Source organism: Sceloporus occidentalis, unplaced genomic scaffold, assembly GCF_023333645.1.
Source record: "Sceloporus occidentalis isolate IW3139 unplaced genomic scaffold, rSceOcc1.0.p SCAF_6, whole genome shotgun sequence".
NCBI classification, from domain to species: Eukaryota; Metazoa; Chordata; class Lepidosauria; order Squamata; family Phrynosomatidae; genus Sceloporus; species Sceloporus occidentalis.
This window is the reverse complement of record NW_028316986.1, coordinates 51055667-51074920: the sequence shown is the minus strand read 5'-3', so window position 1 is coordinate 51074920 and position 19254 is coordinate 51055667. Positions and strand designations below refer to the sequence as shown.

At 38.5% G+C, this 19254-nt stretch overlaps 1 protein-coding gene across 4 annotated transcripts in view; it reads left to right on the top strand.

Moving 5' to 3' along the window:
- Positions 1–14188, top strand: part of ZFAND3 (zinc finger AN1-type containing 3) — a 173046-nt gene extending 158858 nt beyond the window's left edge. For all 4 annotated transcript variants that reach the window (XM_089529602.1, XM_089529601.1, XM_089529600.1 and 1 more), the window contains one exon: positions 10337–14188. In XM_089529602.1, the coding sequence (XP_089385728.1) occupies positions 10337–10491 (155 nt within the window). In that variant the 3' untranslated portion in view covers positions 10492–14188. The remainder of the gene's footprint in view (positions 1–10336) is intronic.
- Positions 14189–19254: the final 5066 nt, after the last annotated feature.

Below are 19254 nucleotides of genomic sequence, written 5' to 3'. Positions count from 1 at the left end.
CCTCTCTATTCATGATATAGATAGTTTAGCTTAATTGTTAACTACCTTAATTAGTTCTTTGATAATAGTGAATTCCTTGAGAACATCATTACTGCTATAATTCACTTATGGAAAATCACATGAATATGGAAAGGGGTAACAACGAGGCTAGATTAGATGGTAACGACGCAGACTCTGACAGAGGAGACCAATTCGAGTAGTGTGGGGCAATGGGAGATATAGCATTAACAGAGTGGAAATGAAACATCAAAGAAGACGAAATCGATGTCTGAAATCTATCCCATCTTCCCACCGTGTTAGCCCGAAAGATCCAAGGGTCATTCCAACCATACCACAGACCCTTACCTTGTTCTTACGCAATGCCAGGTCGGTAAAGAACAAATCCCATGTCATCCATGATTTGTTAGAAGAAAAGAACGCTGACCTGGCCTGCTTTACCGAAACTTGGCTGGGAGAGGACAGCAGTGTAACCTGGGCTAAGACCCTCCCTGCCGGGTATGCTGTTCAGGAGCAGGTTAGGGAAAGTGGGCGAGGGGGGGAGTGGCCTTGGTCTACAAGCATACCATCACTTTGACCAGGAGACCTGTCCGGAAGACAGATTACATTGAGTGTGTTTACCTGACCCTGAAGGCTAGGGACAGTCTGGGGATTCTATTGCTTTATCGTCCACCCCGTAATCTAACAGACTCCCTGGCCGAGCTGACACAGCTAGTCTCAGAGCTGTTCCTGGAATCCCCCAGACTTCTTGTCTTGGGAGATCTCAACATCCCCTTCGGGGCTGGCTCATCAGATCTTGCAGGGGCGGCTTGGGAGTTCATGACCCAGTGGGTTTCTTGGCCAAGTTGAGAATTGAACCCTGGTCCACAGAGTTGTAGTCCAACAGTCAAATCACTGCACCAGGCTGATTCTCATAAAATTTATGCCCTTACTTTAAAAAGAAAGAAAAGGCCTTCTTGGCAATGATGGAAGAGCCCCCTTCCCATTTTTATTGAGGGAAGAAGGTGGGAAATGAGCAGATGAGAGTGTGTGGTAAAATCTTCCTTGAGGTGATCAGATGATGGTGGTCTATGTGCTTCCTTCAGAGCTTAAAAAGATACAGGAGACATCTAGGAACCTTTTTCATTTTAATGGCAGAAATATCAAAAGGTATTCATGGGAGTAAATCTCTCTCCACCCCGAGACTGACCCCAATTTGGATTGAGTCTCTTGTTTCAATTTGGAGTTTTGTTTTTAAAAAATGGGAGAGGAAATGTCTAGGAGACTGTCCCACTTGAACCCCTGTGAGGATGGGGTGAAATTCTGAGGAATAAGTATCTGGATTGATTGATGTTTAAGCCTCACTCCTCCACATAATTCTCCTAGTTTTAGAGTGGCAGTGATAAACATAAGTGACTTGGTTTGGCTGTGGGGTTGATTCACTGTTTTTGGTCGTTGTTCTTCATATTATGGTATGGTTGAGGTTGGCTGTTATCATTGCTGTTGTTTCTTTGGGTTTCGGGGAACTTTAATTCTGTTTATTTATTTTAATAGCTTGTTTTTGGATTTGGTTTCTTTGTTTTGCACTCATATATGTTGAGGTGGATGCCTCAGTTTTTCCTGACTTCTTCTATAGAGATCTTGTATCCCACCCACCGGCCTCACTGGTCATCACCGAATTGCCTGAGATACGTGTCTGCTACTCTTCTTAGAGCGTTCCCCAAAATAGTAATCACTGGATAGCTGCATGAAAACTAGCCCTCCCTCACTGAGGAAATTTTAATTGATGGTTGGTTGATCTCCATACATTTGTGTATGAAAAAGCAAATGTCTGCCTTATTTATTTTGGACAGTTTACTTTGTTTTGTAAATGGCTGCTGGGGAAGTAAATTTTGGGATGTAAAGAAATGGGAGTTGCTTTGAATATTTTGCTCCATATGGTGGCTCCAACTGAGATTAGCCCTGTGTGCCTACTGTAGACTAAAAGCTACTTTTAGTCACTGTTAGGATATGTCTGCTGCACTGATCAGTTCACTTCCTCTATGATGAGAAAACAAATGAATTCCAATGCAGATGGCGAATTAAAGGATTAAAATTAATGTAAAGACAGATAATTAAAACAGCCCCAGCAGCCACCTCTAATTTTAAAGACTGAAGGCCAAACAAAAGAACACAGCTCCCTGGCAGAAACTCTGGGATGCAGCCAGACCTACTTTCATTGGGAGGAAATTCCACATGTAGGGCACAAGAAAAGAGAAAACCCTGTGACATTATCCACCTACCTAACCTTATCAAGGCAGTGGCTCATGCAACAAGAGTAGGATATAAAGATTCAATAATTTAACATATAAGACACTGAATATGGGGCACCCACCACATTAAAATTTTTTTGGGATAAACTGAATGTGTCAATGTGAAAGAGAGAGATATCAACAAATTTACTTTCTAATGTGTTGGTTGGCTGTATTCAAGTTTATGACTCACATAGTTTCATTTACAGTAGATGCAAGTAGCTATTTTTCCCCCAGGAAAATAATCTTAATTGCAAAGACACTGAAATGTTAAAAGCATGGATGCATATGAGGTTAAAATGTGTGGACTTACGTAAATGCTTCTGGAATTTCTGTAACATACAGTGTTTCAGCACAGTAATTTACCATTATTTATTCTTGTCCTTTATTGATGCCTTATCTGTCTCGCATTTTCATTGGGTTAAAGCAAAAAACATTACATACATATATTATCAAACTGCCTAGAACTTCCTTGTTTTAATTAAATTTTTGGATACATTGGATTTTAATTAAATCTTCAACTTTAGGGAGAAGTGTGTTAGTGTAGATAAATGTTCCATGAAGGGTCTTCTAACATGATGATTACTAACCTAGGAGTATTCTACATCCACAGATGAGAAGCATCCAGAAGTAAGGGTGGAGGGTGGTGACTTGGGGCAAATTCTGGCAAAACAACTTACAACTGAGCTGAAGGCGAGAACCTTTCATGAAAATCTTTTATCACCATCAAAATGATGGCATATTTTCAAATTACTTTATGAGGTTCCCTCAAGGGAACTTAAGAGGTGTTTGGGTAATCCATGATAGATTGGGATCACTTTTTGGAAATAATCTACGAAACACTGCTCTCACTCTAAATTGTGGTTTTTTTTCAACCTTGGTGATTCACTTATCTGATTCACTATGTATGTTATTTGCTATTATTACCTATCCACCTGGTTATTATTTCTAGCCCACCCTATATTAACAGATGCCAGGGCAAACTATAGTCAGTAAAATTATCTTAAAATAATGTAGAACAAGCAAAGCGCTTCACAGTTATTTGATATGTATTCACTATTTAAACAAAGCAAAACCAGCAGTGACAAGTTAAAAACCAAGCCATAGTTTCACTAGGAACATTATCGCACTCACAGTTTTCCCATTCCATTCCTGTTGACAAGGCAGACAGATCAGGAAACGGGCTGACAACGAACGCTATCGCATTAAGTCGTCTTAGCGTTATCTGAACACGAAAAGAACGATCGCTATCGCACACTGCTGACGGAGAAAACAACCTGTTGTCGTTTTTGGAGCTCGCTGTGAACGGATATCACCGCTCAGCCAGGTCCCATCCCGATGACGCCCCAACCATCCCCTGTCTTTGCGCATGCGCAATTTACAAAGAAAATTGTGTGTGGTTTTCAAAGGGAGCTTGGGGCATTCTCGTTCCCTGTGTGTTCTATCCTAAGATGGATTCTCATGTTTTGGTCCTTCTCCATACCATCTCCCGTTACCTGATAATGGAGCAGGAACGGAGAAGAAGGAGGACACTTATGTACTGCTTGTTTTTTAAAAAAGTTGCTCTCAGACATGCCCTTGCTGAGCTCATGGATGTAGAGGACGCACCCCCCACAGATCTCCTTGAATGGCTATCCACATTTACATCACCTCAGAGATGGTGGTTACGTCCAATTCTTAGGAAGAACAACTGTAGGACAAATACAGCACAAAACTAAGCCCAAAATGTAGGACGTTTCAGAAAAAGGTCCAACATTTTTGGCTTACTTTTGTCCTACATTTGTCCTACAGTTTGGTCTAAAATTTGTCCTACTTTTTCTCAGTGGTAAAAGAGGACAATTATTCCAAACCTACCATACCTACCTGAAATCTTTTTCTGGTATCAAACACTGTTTCCTGCTTTATTTTTCATATAAAGACATGTCTAGATGTTCTGTAATTTTGAGGAATGAAAGTTGTTAAAACATCTTGCAAGGGAACCTGGTAAAGGAAAGATATCATGATGGCCCGACATAACTGTAGGGATCGGACGGGGATGCAATTGGAAAGCCTAGGATATTGCACACAGAGGATTTTCTGTTCTCATAACGTTTACTGGTGAGGGAAGATGGAAGAGAATCGTCGGGGACATTTTACGTGAACGGACCGGAACGGGAACCCATTGCAAACGTCTCAGTAACGAGGCTATGCGATAAAATCTGTTCTGTTCCGTTACCATTGAGACCTCAGAATGTTTACAAACATGTGTGCAATAAACTCCTAGGTCTTGTATGCTAAGTGTTTACTTGATACTGAATATGAGTGCCAATTGGGCCTCCAGTGGAGGGGTACTCCACAACTAAATGGTTCAACTGGAAAAGCCCTATCACAAGGCTGCACATGGTGTAATGGAGGTTGCCCCTGCAAATCATAATGAAAAGGCAAGTATATATAGCATGAGGCACTCCCTCATATGTTTAAGTCCCAAGCTGCTTACAGTTTTGAAAGTCATCAGCAGTTTGAACCTGCTATTGACAGCCTTTAAAGCTCTTGTCATATGCTTTCTATATTATGATCTTGTCAGTGTTTCACTAGTCAGAAGTGGTTATAGCTGGCTAATTGAAACTGGCCCCAGGCATTTCAGCCATTACCTGGCTGTCCAGTGACAGAAATTGCAAGAAATAAAAAGCTTCAGGTTTACACTCAAAAAGAAAACCGATCTTCTTTTTCTGAAACTGACACAAGTTGAAGTAGATATCATTTTATTTTAGGCACCAACTTTTAAAATGAGCAATTGCAGAGTAGTCACATAACATCTCCAAGTTGTCTTGAAATGTTTCCAAGATTCTGACTTCAGCCATTTAATAACAATGGTTACAAGATGTACTTTGTCTTCTAAATTCCTAACTTTTCTTCTGCTACCTGTCTGGCCAAGGAAGCTGTTTTCTTACAGTTGCATCTAGTCACACTTCTGCTGTTTGACCATTTATACATATTCATTCAAGACTATGTCTAACCTGGTTATGAAGCTTCCAGGTTCCAAAAAGTTTGACCTGTAAGTCATGTGTTCTGAACTACCTCAGAAAACTTCTCTAACTGAGGTATGCAAGTATGCCCATGTTGAGTGTATTGAAATTAAATTAAAATTAATTGCGTGTATGCCTAATTACCCTAAAGGCACCAGATCCTATCTTATCTTAAAAGCTAAGAAGGGTCAGCACTGGTTAGTACTTGGATGGGAGGCTGCCAACAGATACCTGGTGTTGGAAGCTATTTTTCAGAGGAAGGAACTGCCAGAACCACCTCTTAGTATTCCTTGCCTAAGAAAACCCTATGAAATTTATGAGGTTGCCATATGTCAACAAGGCAACTTGAAGGCATATGTGTGCACATACACACACACACAGTTACTAAACTAAACACTGATAAAGGAATAGTACTATTAGAAGCAGCTATAGGTTGTGTATATATTTCATTGCCTTTCTGTCAAAGTCATGCAGGTAGCTTACCTGCTGTATCTGGATCTTCTGTCCTTAAGAGAGCAAACCTTTCATGCAGGGTTGGGAACCACTGATCAAGAAGGCCTGCCAGTCAATTTACACAAAACTAAACTAGATGAACTCATATTCTGATTCAGTTTAATGCTTTACTAGCCAATGTTCCTGTTGTAAGATAACTTTTATTTTTTATGGTTGGTCATTTTAGCTTTTTCAAGTATTTTGTGAAAGCACATTGACCAGTCAATTAAAATACGGATGATTTTTCTAACACTTAAGGGGTAGCCTAAAAGAAAGTGCATAATCTGAATAGTATACAGTACATTTTAAAAAAAAATTCAAGAGTTCAATTTGCCAAAGTTTTGCAATACATATTTGGACGCTGGTAGTTTAATGAATCAGTCTTGCTGTATTTAAGGAAACACATGAAATTTTTGATAATTAGGCAGTTCTTTACTAATACTGCACACACACAGCTCATTTTCCACTGAGAAAGATCCACTTCTATGAAGTCCTTGCGCCAAAGAGGACTTGTGTGCTCTCTGATTAATGTTCTGAAAAAGAGAAAGTCAGAAGATGCATTCCTTATTGCCTCTTGTTTTGTCTTCTTTTCTACAGTATCTATGCTCCTCTTACAACATGTGCATGTGGGATCAGAAAAATAAATTTTCTTCCTGGGAGTGAATTGCTGTCACTGCCTAACCTTTCCAGAGCTTTGAGCCGTGAACTTCTTCTTTGCATCCTAGATATCAGAGGGAAATATTTGTCATGTGGACCCATTGCAAACATTATTGCCTGCAGCTTAATAGTTACTTCAGACTTAAAGCATGAGCAGATAGTCTCGGGGATATATTCCAGGCATCTTTGGGTATTCCTTTTCTCCTGCTGTGATTGCAGTTCAGTTATGATTCCCCTGGTAGCTCCATTTGGAAAGAAAATCCCTTGTTTTTAAAAATGCTTTGGAGAGAGGAATGTATGAGCCAGAGTCACCAAACAACTTGAATACCGACAGTATTGTGCAGCATGTGGTGCAGCACCATATGAATATCACAGGAAGGAAATTAATTGCCTGGGGGCCTGCTGATTCTATCTAAATCAGTTTGTTTTTAACATAAGCAGAAATGAGTTGATACTTTGCTCTACAATTTTCTTTCAAGAGGAGAATGCAACTTTTTTTTAATTTATTTTTTGCAGAATATCATATTGGATTATTTGCTTTAAAGTTTATCATAAATACATATGAATAAGAAGTTTATTTGGGATTTTTCACATAGGTGGTTTAGTGCTGAGAAAATCCCCTGAATTTCTATTCTTCAATGAATATTCTGGGATATATCCCAAACTTAAACTTACACCATCTTCAGTTGTTGTTCGGGGGATTTTTAATGTTGCTTTTTCATTCCAAAAAAAAAAAAAAAAACATTTTCTAAGGATATTCCTCCATTGGAAGTATCCCAGAAGCAGTTCTGTGATGAAAAGCTTCATTAAAAAATCAACTCATTGGCTTCCAATTAAGGCATTTCAAATGAAGATATGTTCATTCCTCTATCCTGTCTCAAATCTCTTACATTGAGGGCAAAAGGCAAAAGGCTTGTCTGCTTTATTTCCAGACGTGGGTTGACAGTATTGATTTGGAATGCTGGCTTTGGAGCAAGGGTAGTACTGGGCAGAGTGAAGGATCATTAAAATGGGATACTGCCTTAGTAGCACACAGTGTTCTTGTGTAGAAGAGAGGAAGCAGTAATTACAGTTTATATAAAAATGGAGCTGTCTAAAAGAAGACAAACAGTCAGCGAAAGTGATTTATCTAAACTGTTATGGGAGCTCTGTTAAGCGGGACTGAAACATGGTTTTATTTGCTTTTAGAGCAGTCTGATGGGTAGTGTGCATGGATCTAGGTTAGCATCATTTGCCACATTTAATGCTGACATGGACCAGTAACTGTATTTGTAGTGGAAACATTACTATGACTTCCTCCTATTATAATTTTTGCTTATTGTACTGTCAAGTGAATTTTGGTTTGAGCAGGTTAACTGTTGGAAATATTTCCTAGACTACTTATTTATTTAAATAATGTTCTACCTTGAGATTTACTTTCTTTTTATATGTAGGCTGTGCATTCTATGTTACAAAGTGTTGGACCATAACTGATGGTTGCCATTCCTAGCACTAAAATCTAGTATAAATAGCTCCATCACCCCAGATCTGCTCTGGGCCTCTAGAGCAAATTTGGAGGATGTGCAGGGGTGACAACAGGAAAGGTTCATCACACAAGTGATGCTGGCCTTGTAAACTACTTTTCTGCTACAGGCAAACTCCAGTGTGTTCCTTCACTGATACTTTCTACCATTTTCTTGAGAATGTTCCCATCACTGTGCTGTCAAACCTAGAAATGACATGACATAGTTGAAGCCCCAAAATTAAACTTACAGTCCATCCAGAATAAAAATTCTTGTCTTCTCAGTGGAAACCATAGAACAGTCTTCCAAAACTATATACCACAAATACATTAGGTAGGTATTTATGGCTTGAAAACTGAAAATGTAACATGTAACTCTTGTATTAGATTCCCTTTATATTTCTTATTTTGTTCAGTTCATCTCCCGGTCATCATAAAAACTGTAGGGCTTAATCCCATAGTTTAACACAGGGAGCTGTACATCCCTAATTTTTTTAAAAAAAGTATTCACATCATGCATATCGAAGAATGCCAGTGGTGTGGTCTCTTTTCAGGGATTGTATAGATATGCCAAGACTTTGGCATTCTCAAAAGCATGCAGTAAACCCACTTTCCTGGATAATATAGCAGATCATTGGCACATATCTATCAGAGTGACTTCATTTCTTCTCATTTCTAAGCATTTTTATTTATTAGAATTTCAAATCACTAGAAAGTATTAAAATTCAGGTGAGAGGTGAAAGTGAGAAGAGCAAAAGAAAAATTCTGTACAGGAATAACAGTCTCATTACAAGGGTTAGTTTGGAGTTATCTGTAAAGAAATGAATGTTTTATTAAATTTGTTATATGATATGAGCTTTAGATTTGACCACGTGCACTTTTTGTCAAAAATAATGCTGTCAGCCAGTAGTATTTGCACAAAGTTATGGCTACATTTTAATTTTCAAGTGTTCTGAATTTATACTGGATTTCTGGTTCTGCTCCTAGCCCATAAAACCCAAGAATACCTCCTCTTCAGATACTTCCAATGACATCACTGTTGCATACTTACAGGATTCCATATTCAAAAGTAATTGTGCATGTAGGAAACTACCTCATTAATTTTAGAAATTAAAATGTTTCAAAAGCCTGTGTTTAAGGGGATATCCCTTCATTCACTTTACTTTGTGAACTGAAAATTATTCTAATAATACTGAGAAACAGTTTTATCATACTCAGCTATCAGGTCAGTTCACACTGATTAAAGATATGGAGCTGGGGAATTACAAAGATGGAGGTGGGGGATTCCAAAAAGCAAACCTCAGTTTTACCATTTATATCAGGAACACTGTTTTACTGTGCCACTATATATAATAGGACTTCAGCATCCGCAGATTTTGGTATCCACATGGAGCAGGGGTCTGGAATCAAACCCTGACAGAGGCCAAGGGCCCACTGTACAATACATTTTGTCACACAAAGTTACTACAACTCATTACAGGTTCTTGTGTAACAAGGAGGCCTTTATTCCCAAGTTCAGGTGGCAGATATGCTGGCGCTGAGACGCACTGCCCTGAAATAAAATTTCTCTCCTGATTACCATGGAGTTATTTCTAACCTTATTTAAATGAGAGTTTATTGACAAAACTGTTTTAGGCAACTCTGGTCTAGTGTTTAGTGGGACAGTAAACCTATGTCTAGGCCACACAGAAAGGTTTGATGGGGGATTATTTATTTATTTATTTATTTATTTATTTATTTATTTATTTATTTTGCAGGATGCATTGGAAGATGCAGCCCCTAGCTTTCCACAGTTGTCCAGCCTTGCCAAACAAAGTATCTCCTTGTATATACAAGTATAGGATATCTGCTACTTGAAGCACTGTATATCCTGAAAAAAAATACACAAGGCAGATTTTTCACCTTGTCAGATCCAATCAGACACTGGCATTGTCTGGAAGGAATTTTTGTCCTACAACCTATCGGTACATCTATTGAAGGGTATAGATTATGTCAGAATGTGAATTCCCCACCTACCCACCCATATTGTGTCTGCATGAGGTATTATCCTCAGACTCCTTTTGATTGGTTTCAGGCAATGCTAGAAACAACAGCTTCATGTAGAGATGTAATGGGCAGCTGCTTCTCTGGGCGAGTAATTCTGAAACATGCAGAAGTGCAATGCACAATTGTTTCTAGCTGTGAATCCGCTGGACTTCCATGACATTTTAATTGTATGCTTTATTCCTTGTAGCACCCAGTATTATGGGTAAATCTGTCCTAGATATTGAAGGAATGCGTTGAACAATATGCTTGGTCATACAATAATGAATGTAGCTCTGGAATTGCTAATATAATTTTCATTGTTTGTAGAATTCCTGTTATTAATACAGTGTTCTGTGCTCTCTCTTCCCCTTTTCCCACTTCTGTTACAGGTTATGTGTTCTGTATGTTACATCGCCTGCCTGAACAGCATGATTGCACGTTTGACCACATGGGCCGCGGGCGTGAAGAAGCCATTATGAAAATGGTGAAACTGGACCGGAAAGTGGGGAGATCATGCCAGCGCATTGGCGAGGGCTGCTCCTGAGTTGCAAGACTCTATACAACCAAATGCCGTTCTCTTAGTTCACTAATGTTAGCCTTATTTAGGACAAAGTCAGCCAGACACCTTGTACTCGGCAAGTTTCAGACTACAGCCAATCAATTTCCTTTCTTTAGCCAACCATCCTGGTACTGTAGTTTAGGGTTAATGGTGATTGACATTGATTTCTGGCTGGTTGTTAAGGTGCCTGCTAGCCACTGTATTAAAAAAAAATGAAGAAATATTTTTGAGCATGGGTAGTGGATTTTAACAGAAATCTAAAGGCTTCTATTATTGCAGGAATCAAGCTCTTTAAAAAAGAAATGAAAAAAGCCTTATGCTGGTAAGTTTCCAGCAGCTGGGTAGAAACTGATGTAAAAGACTGCTATATACACACACCTCTCTGGAAGAAAGTACCCTAATAGCCTGGTTTTCCTTTCCTCACTTCTAGTTAACTTCAAAGGGGTAATAAAACTCCACTTAAAACAAGCGGTGTAGCTCCTGAACATAGAAGACATAAATGGTCACTTTTGCCATCTTTATGTACATCTTCTGAGTTAGGTAGCATCACCAGCATCAGGGACTTTCTTGGGGTAGGAACATCCTTTATGGGAAGCCACAAAAGACAGGGACAGGTTCTTATAACAACTTTTATATCAAACATACTACAGGGAAACTATTTCTTCACTTAGGTGGAGGAGAAGGATCTTGCTCTGGAACAAGCAGTAAACAAAGTGCATTTTCTACGCAGTATCTACAACATTTCTTGAGTGGTGTGATTGGATCCCATACGCCAACATTGTGGCTGTTTCCCATCAGCCAAAACTGATTGGCTCTTGTTTGCCTTTTGCTAAGTCCAGGTATCTAATAATTGATCAAATAAGGCTAATCCACAGCACAGTAGCCATGGCTGGATCCTACAGACTGACTTTCTGTAGCTGTAGAGGGATATAGGACATTTTGTAACAAACGGAATTCAGTAACTGTGTCGAGGGACAACCAGGAAAATCACCCATTATTGAACTGAGTTTGTATTCCTCACTTCCAGTGTGTTCCAGAGATAATCAAATTGGCTGTTCCCAGCCTTGTGACTATGCAGCTTGGTTCTCTCAGTAAAGGTCTCTGCCCATCATCTGTTGCAAATGCATTGCATACAATTGGGAGTCGTCAGATCTTTCTTTAGAACTATAGTTCTGTATCGTGGTCTGTCAATCTCATTGAGTTGCACAATTTTTTCATGGGCAATGACAGGGAAATGGCACTGTCTCCCTGCCTCCAGCTACAAGCAAAGTTTCTGTGGGAGAAAGAACTTGTGTTGATGGTGGCCTAGTGTGGAATCTTTACCCCCAAAGTCAGTTAGTGCTCCATTAGCAAGTGGTAATTAGGTATATAGTTGGGAGTGGGGGGAGGGCTGCTGGAGAGGTTGTTTTGTCTCATACTTTCACAGATAGGTTGCATTTAACCCACTCAGTGAGTGAATTACCCCCAAAGCACTCTAAAAAAGGTTGTGGGGTTGAGCAGTAAGTCACTGACTTCCATTTGTGCTGAAGGTAAATTGTTGGTTTACAGGCTGAATTATGTTTTATTCTGGTAGCCAACTATGGTCAGTGAAGGAGGTTCAGCCTTCACCTTTATTACAGCAATGCAAATTAGTGATGAAATAAATCTGCAATATATCACCATGCTAAACTTCAAAATGGAAAAGCCATTCTGTGTTGTACTCAAGGCTTTGAAATCGGCAATGGAATTTCCAGCTGCATATTCTGTTTCCTAAGGAAGTACTCCCCTTCCATCAGTATAAAGGGGAAACCAGACAATTTTCTTTGTGTTTGCCATGAAGAGTTTTAAAAACCATGGACTTCAGCTGCTGCCGCGCTATGCACTTTCTTCCCTTCTAAAATTTTAGCATAGCATTTGATGGACATTCTGACTGATATACAAGACTTTTGCAGATTAATAATGAAGATGCTGTTTTCCCTTATTAATCCTTTCTTTATCCCTGTTACAAGTGCACAGTTGGTTTCAAGGTGGCTCTTGAGCGAACACTATTCAAAGTTCATGTGAATTATGGACAATGTTCACTTTAAAAAATGTGGGGGTTGTTCCTTTGCAGTATCTGTTCTGTGAAGTTTGTTAAACGTAAAGAAAGCTTAAGTTCTTGTATCTTTAAAGAAAATCTTATTTAACCCTTTTTTGTGTTCTAGATTTACTTACACATGTAGCCTAGAACTCAGTTTTAGTTTAACATTGTGAAAATATTAAAAGGATTGTAATTCTTTTTCCTCCTGCTTAAAAGAAACAAAAACATTAAACAGATCAGATTAAAGTTTGAATTCTTCTCTGAGTTTTGCAGAATTCCTGCTATGGCTTGATGACTTTTGAAGCAATTTAATACAGGGAGAAAAGAGTTAATAGGGCCTGCACTGCTACTTCACAGTCTTCATGTCTGGTCAATTATATTGAGACAATGACTTCAGTTGAGAAATTTAGGCAGAAGCAAACCAAAACTTGAATATGTGTCTTATACCTCTGAGAATGACATATTGTTTTTTTCTGCAACAGCAACGATATTAGTGTACAGACAACATGTACATTTGCTCCTGGATATATCAAGTGTTAGGAGTTTTTTACACAGTGCAATTTATCAGACGTTAAACTGGTTAACTACTGTAGATATTATTCTATAGCAATTGTTCCTGAATTCATTAACATCTTCATCTGAGATTGCTAAGTGACTTATTAAATAAGGTGACAAAATCCAGATTCTGCTCTTTTACTGGGATTTTAAAAGGTCTCCTAGGGAAGGAGGTCCATTTACCTGTACTTTGAAATGGAGATAGGTATGTGTGCATATGTGACACTATTATTTTGAGCTTTTTTCCCCATCAGAACAAATCAAGATTTTCAGAAGAATAGCCTCATTCTTTCTTGATTTATATCTCTAGTGCTTTCTTTCAAAGATACAGGAATTTAACAAAGTAGCTGTGTTGCTGCATTACTTTTTTCTCAGAAAATTTTGTACCAGACTCAGAAATAACATGGAAGGAATAAAGATAGGTTCCTGCACCACAAAACAAGAATAGTTCAACATGTTTCAGCAATATTTCACCTAAAAATAATAATAATATGTACATGTAAAATGGAACAATCAGATCAAATAAGCCTTGCCTAAGTAAACAAAAATATTTTGAACCTCCAAAGGATCTCTTGAAGGGTTCTACTGCCCTTGTTATAATGTCCATTTTGGTGGCCAAACTTCTAGATGTGTGCTTTTTTTATTTATTTAGGTATTTTCAACAGATGGGTGGGTAGTTGGTGAGGTAGGATTACATGCTTTCTAGTTTTTCCTCTATTATTTACACATGTTTGGTAAGGGATTCTGGAGCAACTGCTGTTTACCTTGCCTGTTGCAGGCAATCACATGCAGATACAGTAGTATCAACTAAAATATAATCCCCTTCTTTCCCAGTTGAGGTTTTACTGCATTGTTTACTCCAGACGTACTGCTTACAACCCAATACTGAGGGTGTGTGCTTCTCCAGCCCTCCACTTTGTAAACGGAGCTTCACTGTCAGAGGATTTGTTAAATGAAGTATGCCTGTACTACATTTGATTTTAATGTTTTGTTATGGGCATAAATGCATATAGCTTCTGAGGTTTCATGACATCAGTTATTCAAATAATTAAATTTTGCTCTTCTGACCATGTGCTGTATTTCTGTAGAACAAATGCTTTCTTCTCAACTGTGTTAACTTTCAATCTATGAACTGAATATCATCATGAGGTTTCATTAGAAAAGGCTGAATTCCACCAGTTTAGAATTCCACATAGTAAATTCCACCAGTTTAGAATGACCTGTACCATATTTCTTCAGTGGCCTAAAATAGTATTCTATCTTAGTTGTTGCCATTTCTAACTCAATGAATGAAGTATCATTGGGCTTTTATGGGAAAAGGTGTTATTTCTCAACTTACATAGAAATACTTGTCAAATAGAATGGAAAATTAATGCTAGATACCAGCATTAATTTAAGGAGGCAAATCACCAAAATTACTTAAGATGATAATTATGTATATGGCAGTCAAGGTTTTTTGCACAACCTAACACAGCAGTCTCTCTCTTAGGGACTTTAAAGGTGGGCCAAAAGGCCCATTCTCCCCACCTTGTGGGCTGGCATTGTCCTGTTCAGACAATGCAAGCAAATAACCCAGGGCTGGGAACTGGTAGACTGGGTGCCATTTAGGAAGATCCACCCCAAACCTGACCCAACCAGCCAGTAGGCTGGTTTTAAATAACCGGCTCTTTTTGACAGGGTTTCCCAGAAACCCTGCTTTGATGGCCAGTGGTTTGGACAGCCTTGTGTCCCCTTATTTGCCATTGCCACCATTCTCCTTGCAGGCCCCAGTCGCAACCTGTGATGTCAGAAGGGAACACTTGGCCATGTGGGTGAAGCCAGACACCTTGTTTCTACCCACATGGTCTACGAAGGGAACCTGCCAAGGAGAATAGCACATCAGTAATGAGTGAGGTGGTGACAGCTTCGTGGCACAGTGGCAGATTGGCGTCTGAACACCTGCCATCTCTGTGCCAGGCCAAGTAAGTGCTATGGGGAATGGACCAGATCCACAGGCATATTACAGTGCGTCTGGCCCATCATATCCTGCCCATGCATTTCTATCCAGTGTCACTCATTGCAGACAAACTGTAGTTTGTGACATAAAATTTTGAGTCACTGTCTTCACTGAACTTGTGCACATGCATGTTTCTTCATGGTGAAAAAAGACCTGCAGGGTTAGAGGGAATCATGCTCCCATTGCACTGATGGAAGTGATGCACTGATGTCAGCAGGAAAAAACAATTTCAGTTTTCACTGTTGATCAAATATATTAGCCACAGAATTCATGGGCTGAACTCCTTCAGACAAACTGTAGTTTGGGACATAAAATTTTGAGTCATTGTCTGAATCCACTATTAACTATTACAGATATTCTGAAACAAGCTACAGCTTACTTATATTGCTTTCCACTAGTTCTAGAGAAAGTACCTATTAAGTAAGCTAAAGCTATGCCTTTCATATTTCAAAGCTCTTGGTCTTGGTGATAGGGCCTAAATATAACTACCTCTTTTGACAGAGCTAACTGATGAAAGATAATGAACAAGAAAAATATTCTTTCCTCCTCCATAAATTCTTGCTTTATTGTCCATTTGTTTGTGTCACAGCCCTTTTTTTAAAAAAAAGTATGGCTGAAGTCTATATTTTATATATTTTATAAAGTAAGCATTTCATGAGGTACCTGTTTGTCATTTGAATGCATTTGCAGCGTCACTTGTTCAGTTTATCATTAGCATGCTAGCAACATGTTTGGCCAAGTTGCCAGTGATTTATGTGTACAACTAAGGTTGTATGCATAAGAAAAAGAACCACAGTGAATGCTTACATGAGTAACTCACATAATATAAGCTGAGCTGTAATTTTCTGTTATGTCCGCATTATGAGAGAATTATAGGTCAAGTACAGCGGGCTCTTGGTATCCACTGAGGTTTGATTACAGGGCCCCCCAATGATAACAAAATCTATGGATGCTTAAGTCCCATTCTTTACAATGACATAATAAAATGAAAAATCAAGGTTATTTTTTGAAAAATGTGTGTGTGTGTGTGACTATTTTCAAGTCATGGATGGTTGAATCCATGGATAAAGAATCTGTGGATACAGAGGGCCAACTGTACCTACATTAGTATATCTAGTTTCTCCTGTTCTATGAAATTCTTGGACTGAATTTTGTTATCCAAATAAAAGATACCTCATCCATCCCTAAGAACCAGAACAGAAGGTATGATGCATAATTTACATCAGTGAACATGAGCTGAATCATGAAAATCAATGGCATATTACTCTGTACAAGACAAAGAGCAAAAATAATATATAGCCTTCAGATTAAACACTGATATGGTGTGTTTTGAATATTGGAAGGACTATGGGAGATCAGTTTCAAGTCTCACTTGGTCACAAAAACTCACTGGGTGACCTTGGGCAAATCACATTCTCATCAAGAGGAAGGCAAGTCTCGTGAACAAACCCACTGAACAAATCTTGCCAAAACAACAACAAAACAACCCCGTGATAGGTTTGTTTTAGAGTGCCAAAAGATGGAGCCAGCTTGAAGACACACAACAATAACTTCAACTAAGAACTGCAGTAGAGGACCCACATTTAGAATTACCTGAAATTAAAATGTAGCTAAAATACAAGCTAAACTAGAACAGAATGCTTAAACTGAAAGAAATGTTTTATGTATTGTAGATTATTATTTTTTGTAGCAGTGTTCCGTTTTATATTGTTATTACCTTGTTGAATATTGTAAAGTAGGTATAACTTTGACAATTTCATATCATTCAAAACAGTTTAGTCATTAAAGTAATGTCTGTGATATACTGATTTTTACAATTCATTTAACAGAACAAAGAATGTATTGCATGCAAACAAAGGTGAATTTCATTCTGTGTTCCACACTGAATGGAGCAAGATATTTTCATACATGTTGCAGATCTTTACCTACAGAAAGTTATTCCTATAGTGTATCTGGAAAGAAAATGTTTTGTGACATGTTGAGAGGAGGGATGAAACGGAAAATGGGGGGGGGAGACGTGTTTTAGATTATCAACTCCCAAAGCCTCAGCCAACATGGGCAATGGGAAGGAATTAAAGATGTTTGAGGCAAAAAAATTCTCAGCCCAGTCTAGAGGACCAGTCTATTAATAATGATCAAAATTATGAAAGATGAAGTAACTATCTGCTTGTTGCACTCTTGAGTTCTTATCAGTTCAGCAGCCCTGGTTTGCTCAGCTCTGGCTTCTGTCAAACATAGTTTGCACTGAGTCAAGTTGGATTTCCTCTCTGGTAAATGTTTATTATGGCATCCTTAACTTTCACTTCTACATCACCCTCTGAATGATGTTAGTTTAAGCATTGTAGAAGGCAATAAAGAAACATTTCACACATGATTAAATTAATTCATTCAAAATGTAACATCTAGTGAATTCTTTGTTCTGTTAAGAGTGATATAAAGATAATGAATATGGAATGCTTTGAACAATAGAAATGTGCTGTATATGTGTTTACTATTATGATTTCAATTGCTGCCACGCTTGCCTTTTATGTATGTGTTGAACTGGCATTCTTTTGTTCACTCCCTTTTTACAAAGCAAGCAGTTTTATTCCAACATGTATTTTATGTTGTCTTGCATTTTCCCAGAACTGATTTTTTGACCATGAAAATCAAAATTAGAATTGCACTCCTAGCCTGTATAGTGTGGCAGTCAAAGCATGACTGAAGCTACTTGGGGCATTTGTGCCTCCAATTACAAGTGTTTAGCTAGAGGAATTTGCTCTTTTTAACCTTCTTGTTGAATGCAGCTGAGGAATTGCTGACAAAAAGCCACACAGTTGCCCCTTATAGGTCCTTTCTTAGTTGTTACTTATTGTCAGCTTCTTTCCTCTCAGAGCACGGTATCTTCATATAAACATGAAATGAAAAAAATGAACCTCTGTCAGGACTAAACTGAATTCAGAGCTGAAACTGACAAAATGGGTAATTAAAGAGAGATTCAAAATGCCATTAACAGACTCCTCAAGAGTAATAACTGGTGCAGTCAACAGGAAAAAATGAAAGAGGAGAACTTGGAAAGCAGGAAGCTGTTAATGAACATTGTGAGTAAATACTGAAGAATCCCATGGGAATAGCATTTCTAGAAAATCCAGTGCTATTGTATATTGTAGTGCATTGAATCAACATTTTAATTCTGCTTCTGCTGTTTTACAGAAAAGCAGGGCAACTGCAGTGGTAAAGGTCTCCAATACAGAAGCAAAGTTTTGGTAAAATTTGATTGTGACTTAGCACATTATTAAGTAGAGTTTTATGAATCTGTTTAAATTATAAAGTCTTGTCAGTGTTAATGTGTCAGGATTGTTAATGTACATATATGTCCAGTTAATCCAAGAGCTGCAAATACTCCTTTTGTTAAATCACTCATTTTTATAGACTTCTAGGAAGCTGTCTGGATATGGTCCTGAAAATGTTCCACTGTATGGTAAGAGAGCCTTCAAAAATGCAGTGCAAGAGGATCTTGTAGCATCTTTGAGAGTAACAGAGAAAGAAGTTGGTAGCATAAACTTTCATAGACTAAAGTCTACATCAGATGAATTACTGAAGTGGCTAGGATCAGAGCTTTATAGCTATGAATGAGCTGGTGAATGTGTGAATAGCAATAGTAATGCAAAACTTGTGGGTATGGTGATGAGGTGAGGAGCTGAGTTTTAACAATGGTCATTGAGGTACAAAGGCAGGAGGAAAGTTGTTGCCTAAAGCCAATATGAGTGGATAACTATATGAACCAAGGAGGGAGTTACTGAAATGTAGTGTGATCCTGGCTGGGAATCAGAAAGAAAATGTGATGACCAAGAGAGCCCTCATGAGGCTGGGATATTAACTAGTGTTATAATCTGTGTAGCATACCAAGAAACCATTGTCTCTGATTAATCCACATCAGTGGACTGGAGTTTGTGGATACATTCCTGCTTCTCTTTCCAATCTTCACACAGACAGACAGCACATTCATTGTAATAAAGGTCTGTCCAAAGCAGTGAAATGGTCACATTTAGAGAGATTGATACAGTAATACAAACCTGTCGATTACCCTGAACAACAAAGTGATATTCAGCACCATCCGAATATTATTCCATACAATTTGAGAGACCAGCCTCCATTA